This window comes from Vitis riparia, chromosome 17 (assembly GCF_004353265.1).
Source record: "Vitis riparia cultivar Riparia Gloire de Montpellier isolate 1030 chromosome 17, EGFV_Vit.rip_1.0, whole genome shotgun sequence".
Lineage (NCBI taxonomy): Eukaryota > Viridiplantae > Streptophyta > Magnoliopsida > Vitales > Vitaceae > Vitis > Vitis riparia.
Genome location: NC_048447.1, coordinates 17274031 through 17281338, shown reverse-complemented (window position 1 = coordinate 17281338; position 7308 = coordinate 17274031). Strand labels below are relative to the sequence as shown.

Genomic DNA, 7308 nt, shown 5'->3' with positions numbered 1-7308 from the left:
CTAGATGGGCAGCTTAAGAATCTCTCAGCAAACGACGCCGTTTTGCACGGGACCCTGCAAAAGCAGAATATGCCCGCAAGATTAACTGGCCACACCTCCTAAGCGGCTGAGAAAATGGAAGCTCTATCACGCTTCCCTCTCTCTCTCCCATGTCTGTTGCCTCCCCATCAGTCTCCTTCACAAACCCATTTCTCCAATCCCATTTTCTCCCCCAAAATCTCTTCAACCACTCGCAAACCACCCATTTTCCGCAGAGAAACCGTTGCTTTCGCGGCCAATCCTAACGACCCTAAAGAGTCTGTGTTCATGGATGAAAACGGCGTCGTTGATGACATGGATGGATATCTCAACCACCTCTCTCTCGAGTATGACTCTGTTTGGGACACCAAACCCTCATGGTGAGCTTTTCTCTTCCTGGGTATTTCTCATTTCTTTGTAGTACTTAATTTATTTCTCTTTAATTCTCATTTCCATTTCAGTTCATTACTTTCAAGTTCAACTGGGAGGGAAGGTTTTGGATCTTTCTTAAATACCCTTGTACAATATCGTGAAGTTGTTCTACTGAATCCATCCCATTAGTAGTAGGATTGAAATTTCAATGCTGAACTTTTGAAACCAGTGGGGGTGTTTGGAACTATTGGATAATTGTAGCTAAGAAGCAATCCTGTTAGGGTTCAAGTAACAGATCGATTAGGCTGGGGATTTTAGTGTAGTAGTCATCCGTGAGAAAAGGATGAAGATGAAAACATTCAGAGTTCTTGATAGTGTCCACAGGGTTCCATGGGAGATGATAAATAATTTGCATAAGAAAATTAAGCTTCATAGGCAGAGTTTATCAGTATACATCATCTGCTGAGAATCTGTCAACAGATTGAACTGTCGGTTCTTGTGGTTTTAAGGTAAGAGGTAGAGGAGGGGAAGGGATGGGAGGTCTCTCATTTATTGTTTTACAGATGTCAATCTACTTTTCTGTGAGTGTAATGTGGAGCAGTTGAAGATGTTGGAAATGGATTGTGATCTATTTTGAATTTGGATCAAGTTTGAAGATTAATTTGCTGAAGAGTAAAATGATTCCTGTGGGTGAAGTGGAGGGGATGGATAGATTGGTATCCTCCTTTAGGGTTGGGAATCCCCTTCCTACATAGAATCCGATTGCCTTAGGAATGGCTGCCTTTGGTAGTATGAGCCTCATTAGAAGAGCTGTAAATGGGGATTGACTTCCTGGAAGAAGGCAGGAAGATTGGCCCTCGTTAAGAGCAGCCTCTCAATCCTCACAATTTATTTCATGTCTCTATTTGTCATGCCTAAGAAAGTGAGAATCCGGTAGTATAAATTATAGAGATTTTCTGTGAGGGGCATTCAGGTGAGAGGAAAATCAGATATTAACTGGATGATAAAACTGCAAGGAAAAGAAGACGACTGGGAATTAGGAAGTTGGGTGTTCTAAGTAATGCGTTGTTAGGCAAATGGCTATAGAGATATACCCTCAAACATGACATTTACGGAGGAAGATTATCCAAGACAAGTTTGGAGTATTAGATGGAGGATGGTGATTGCTAGAGCTGAGAGAGGCTTTTGGAGCGAGCCTAGGAAAAGATATCAGAAGAGGATGGGAAGAGTTTAGCCTTAGAACTACTATTTTGGTCAAGAATGGTGAGAACCAAATTCGCTTGTGGGAGGGTGGAGGCCAACCCCTTCATTTCAAAAGGCGTTTTTAGTATAGGGGAAGATGGGGGAAGTGAATTAATATTTGGAGCTCATCCTTGCTGTGAGGCCCACAAGCAGCAAGGGAGGACAAGTTACTAAGGAGGGAGGAAAAGAAAGGGAGATTTAAATTTAAATCTCGTTATACCGCCTTACATGCTCAGAATTTAGAGCTTCTCCTTTCTAAATAAATATCTTCGGTCTTTGTGAAGTTAGTGAAGAATCAACAAATCATATCGTAATCCACTAAATCTACTATAAAGCTGTGGGGCATGTTATTAGTGACACATTTCCATGTACATAATATATTTCCATGTATGTTCATGTTCATGTTTTATCTGATTTCATTCATATCATCATCTTGTTTTGTAGGTGTCAACCTTGGACAATAATGCTGACTGGAGTATCAGTGATTGCCTGTAGCTGGCTGATTTTGCACTCAGCAGTGATCACATCATTGGTGCTCTCTGTCATTTCTCTATGGTGGTACATCTTCCTGTATTCATATCCAAAGGTTTGAGCTGCCAAAATCAGTTATTTATATTTAAATAAATAAATAAATGGAGGTATTTATAAATATAAGGTTAATTTTACTCGGTTCCATTTGGTTTATGTTAAGATACACTTATTACCATTAATTTGAAATCTCGATGGAATTTCAAATTAATGGTAACTAAATATATTTATCACAAAACTCTAGGGAGGTGAGTGAAATCCTGGCTTCCAACAGATTTTGCATTCAGAGTCCCACTTTCTATTACAGGCATATTCGAATATGATAGCAGAGAGACGAAAGAAGGTGACAACTGGGGTTGAAGACACATTCGGCTTGGAGAAGAGCCAGTAACATGAACACCAGGACTCTCTGACTCTCTCTCTCTCTCTCTCTCTCTCTCTCATATGTAACTCTGTAAGTGAAGGAACGTTCAGAATGATTAGTGATGATCACAATTAAGGAAAGATCAAGATGGGGAGAGTTTGAAATGCAGAGGCGATTTTCAACAGCGTATCACGTTTGGAAGATGGCCATGAATTTCACTGATTTGAAGAGACCGAGACCAAGACCTATTGTGGGTATGGTCATGCCTTAGCGTTTGAAAATATCCAAGTGTATTATTAATTTTTATGAGCACTGGCTGCATTACGTACTTCACATCAACCTATTTACTGCATCGATGCAAATTAAGGTTTCCTCGAAATGGCCTAACCAAGTCTTACAATTTTATAGTAAAAAATTCTTTCAGGAGCAACTATAAAATTCAGAAACAGATAAAAAGCTGTGATCACCAGGTAATGAGTACATGCATTTTCCAGGCAGTAGGTGGAAATTGGAATTCAGATGTTTTACTAGGTAACTCTGCAGCAGTTGTAGGCTATGGAAGCAAGATCTTCTAGGTTCTCATTGGATGGGAGTTCAGACGGCTGTACAGTAAACTGATCTTGGGAGAGATAGCCTTCAAATTTCTGTAGTTCTTTAAGTTAGATGCAATGTCATTGCTGCATAAGCCGGTATTCAAGATTCAGGGATCTTATCCAATACAATTTCAACCTGTACAATGTAAAATGCAAGAACCAGAAGGGGGGAAAATTGAGGTAAGAGTTGGCAACTGAAGTATAATTCACCCAACTTGAAAATGCATTAATAATCAATTATGAGCCAAATTGAAATATAAAAACTCCAGAAATCCTTGCAAAGCCATTCATAAAGGGATCTGTATAGAATAATAATAGAAACTTTTTTTAATGAGAAATAATAATGGAAACTTTCGGTTGCAGAATATTGCAGTTTCAACGACTTTTCATCAAGTGAAGTGAACAAAACCCATACCAGTCTTCTAGCTAATGAATGTGGGAAGGAATGTTGAATTTCCCAAAACAAATAATATACCAGTCTTCTAGCTAGTGAATGTGGGATGGAATGTCGAATTTCCCAAAACAAATAATCTAATGGTCAAAATAGATTTCCCCAAACACCATGCAAATTGAGGATTGTCCAACATGTTGGAAAGAAGGGCTTCAAATCCATATGGTCAAAATAGAATACTCAGAGGCTGAACCTATTATCTTGAGACAGGGTTTTCCCATTTGCAAAAAGTAGAGTCATCTGTCCCATCTCCATTCCAGGAAGGAAAAAAAACAAAGTACAAAGAACCCCACATTCATACACAGAGTCATGTAACTAACAAAATTGAAGGGAGGGGGATGAAAAAAGCACCTAAATAAGACAAGGAGTATGCATTTCAAAATCTAAATCTAATTTCTCATCCAAAAACATATTAAGCCTACGCAGTAGACACAAGGACAAACATATAAAGGAAGATTCAACATCTACATGAACACTTGAGGAAGAAATACGCATACCTATCTGTACTTAAAGCTCATATATCTTGAACCCAGATCCTCACTGTTCTATCACCATCTAGACCGGCGGAAGCAATCTTGTTCTCATTGGGGTGGCATGAAACAGAGATGACAGTATCTGTGTGACCTTCTAGTTTCTGAAGTGGAATCTTCCTTTGCAGGTCCCACACATAAACACATTTATCCTCTGATCCACTAACAATGTATTTCCCATAAGTCACACTAAATGCAGATGCTATGCAATATACTTTGTTTACATGACCTGTATAAATTTTCAAGGACTTCCCAGTTGAGTAGTTCCAAAGCTTCTGCAACCAGAAAAAGAGAAAGAATATCAAAACACAAATGTGTTTAGCATTTGAGAGCAAATTATCCATTACAAATTCAAAAGTTAAAGATATTTCTTAATTAGGACATAAAAGACAAATATTTGATATGTTGAAAGATATCCCCACTGATAATTATATAGGAGATCACAATACTACTTGATGATGGCTCCATAGAAAGTCCAAATCTACCTACCAATACATGAACTTTGATATGGTCTTGGAAAGATACCAAGAATGCAAAATATTGAGTTCTAATGTTTACAAACACACGCTTAAAAGCTTAAATCCATAAATGGATCCGAAGATCACAAACACTGAAGGCAAATTCTTTCCTCACTAAAAAAACTGTGTTTTGGCCCTAAAACACAAGCAGCATGGGGTTTTGGAAGGGAATGTGGGAGCTTTCAGGTCAAGTCCTAGCATAGCAGGAACCAAAAAAAAAAAAAGTAACAAAAACTGTCCCTTGACAGTTGGTGAAGAAGCCATCTTCCTTTGCAAGAACACAGGTTTAGGATGACAAATGTATAAAACATCTGTCATAAGGGTGTGGTGTGTTTGAAAAAGGAGCATTACATTGCAATCATTCAGTCCTATTTTGTGAAGTCATACAAGTAATTAGGGCCTGCATTTTCCATATTTTCATTTTAGTGAGTACTTAGTTCAAGCAATGTTGACAAGTTGGCACCAGTCAGATTCCACACTCGATCAGAGAGCTAGAGCTTAATGACATCTTTGGCAATTAGTGAATAGAACTACTGCCATCCATAGAATAGCAATAGCACCGGGCCTGATTGCAAACTCAATTCACCAACTGTTCATCTAGACCATAATGTTTAATTTCTTCTAGGACTCAAGCTTATATATTAAGCCAATAAGAACCAATGCCACGAAATAGGTCATTATCCGTCAGGTGGAAAGAATCAATGGAGCATAAGCACTAGGAATAATTGCATTGCAGACAGTCCATGTGGAGCCATATCATAAGCATCTAATGAGTAAGGCAATGAAATGAACTCACCTAAACCATATTCTCCAAACCATCAAAAAAGTTAAATTTGAGGGGGAAAAAAAAGACAAAACTAAACCAGTTCATTAGATACCTCACTTTTTGAGAACCCCAACCTTCAAATTGCAGAGGTCATTGAGCCAGATAGTTCATGCAAGATTTTTCGTGGGAATTGGTGGCAGAAATGAAAACAGTTCCATTATCACCATGTTCATTTCCAATACTAAAAATAATGAAAATGTTTATAAAACCTACTGTTTTGCAGTGTTGTCAATTAAAGCTCCTCATTTTCTACAATATGGAAAATGATATTTTTTATGCTTATTGGAAATACCCCATTTAAAAAACCAACCAAAAAAGACCCTGCAAACCAGTTTTCCACATCACTTATCGTTTCTACATAAACAAATTAGAGTTCCCAACCTCCACAGAACAAATCATTAGTATCCCACTCCATATATAAAGATGTTCTCAATTTTATTTCGTTTCTTCTCCCTTGGTTTTCCTAGCAAATAGAACAATGAAATCAAAAGCTAAAGACAAATGTCAACACTGTAATTAACTATGAATCTTCTAAACCCCCAAATTAGAATTGTTCATCAAAAATCAAAAGCTGATAACATGAAGGTGATGGAACTTACCAGAGTGTCATCCAGAGTGGCAACGAGAATGTACTTGCCGTTGGGCGAGAACTTGGCGAAGGAAATGGCGGGACCATTGTCCTCAATGAGCGTCTTCAAGAGAGCGCCGGTGTCGGAGGCCCAGATCTTGCAGGAGCCGTCGTGACTGCCGGAGACAATGAGAGATCCGTCACGGTTGAAATAGACGGAGGTGACAGGCATGGAATGGGCGGCAATAGTGTGGAGGGGGCGGCCGGTCTTAACATCCCAGATCCTAACGGTCTCGTCGAAGGAGCCGGAGACAATGAGGTTGGACTGGGGGTTGAAATTAACACAGAAGACCAAGTTGGTGTGGCCGCGGAGGGTCTTCACGCATTCAGCGGACTGGGCGTCCCAGATGCGGAGAGTGAGGTCGTCGGAGGCGGAGCAGATGTAGTGAGAGTCGGAGGACCATGCCAGGTCGGAGATGCCGTCGGAGTGGCCAACAAGGCGGGACTTGAGGGTTAGGGTTTGCGAGGACCAGACAATTAGGGTTTTGTCGAGAGAGGCGGAGGCCAGGAGGGTGCCGTCGCTGGAAAACTTAACGCAGGACACCGCTCGGTCGTGGGCCGCTAGAGTTCGGAGGAGCCGGTACTGCCTGTACGGCAGTGAATTGGAGCCACCACCACCACTTGCCATTGGTATTAGAGAATTTAGAGTCTGGTTTTAAGTTTTGAGTTTTAACATCTATATTTATGCGTAACTTATCGAACTATTTTTCTAACCCTTCTAGAATGAAAACAGTTTTTTTTTTTTTGCTTTCAAAATTTGAACAGAAAATAATCCTTAAAAATTTATTTTGAAAACATATTATTTTGTTTTTAGAATAATTCTGAAATATCTTTAATTTTTCATTTTTAGATTTTTGTGAATAATAATTAAAAGAAAATTTATTTTTAAATTTTGATTTATTTTTATAGAGAAATCAAAAAAAAAAAAAAAAAACTGTTTTTCACATTTGGGCATTCAAATAAAATTTTGTTTCCAAATACTTTAAAATGTTTTCAAACACTCATTTTAAAAGTATTATCAAATAAAACTTTGGTGTCTCTTTCAATACAGTTATTTTTTTTTTCAATTTCTATTTACTTATAGAGACATTCATCTTCCTACAACATAAAACTTTTGCCTGGTTGAAAATTATAAAAGTAGACTAATATAAATGATTTCAAATTAAATTATGGTTGAAAGGATGGTACAATATTTTGATCTATGTGACAATTTTTAATGATCGATATTGATTATAAAG

The 7308-nt window shown here is 38.4% G+C and overlaps 2 protein-coding genes across 3 annotated transcripts; one reads left to right on the top strand and one right to left on the bottom strand.

The window, feature by feature from the left end:
- Positions 1-2895, top strand: LOC117904558. Of its 2 annotated transcripts, none has more exons than XM_034817231.1 (3): positions 1-398; positions 2077-2218; positions 2448-2533. In XM_034817231.1, exons 1-3 carry the CDS (start codon positions 115-117, stop codon positions 2481-2483), a joined length of 462 nt encoding a protein of 153 aa, XP_034673122.1. In that variant the 5' UTR covers positions 1-114; the 3' UTR covers positions 2484-2533. The 2 variants fall into 2 exon arrangements, with proteins under 2 accessions (XP_034673122.1, XP_034673121.1); XM_034817230.1 differs by having other exon boundaries at positions 18-398; positions 2468-2895.
- Positions 2896-2903: 8 nt separating this feature from the next.
- Positions 2904-6792, bottom strand: LOC117904556 (COMPASS-like H3K4 histone methylase component WDR5B). The gene is made up of 3 exons (XM_034817226.1): positions 6042-6792; positions 4066-4373; positions 2904-3253 (listed from the first exon to the last, which is right to left on the bottom strand). The coding sequence occupies exons 1-2, from the start codon at positions 6696-6698 to the stop codon at positions 4083-4085; spliced, it is 948 nt and encodes a 315-aa protein (XP_034673117.1). The 5' UTR covers positions 6699-6792; the 3' UTR covers positions 2904-3253; positions 4066-4082.
- Positions 6793-7308: the final 516 nt, after the last annotated feature.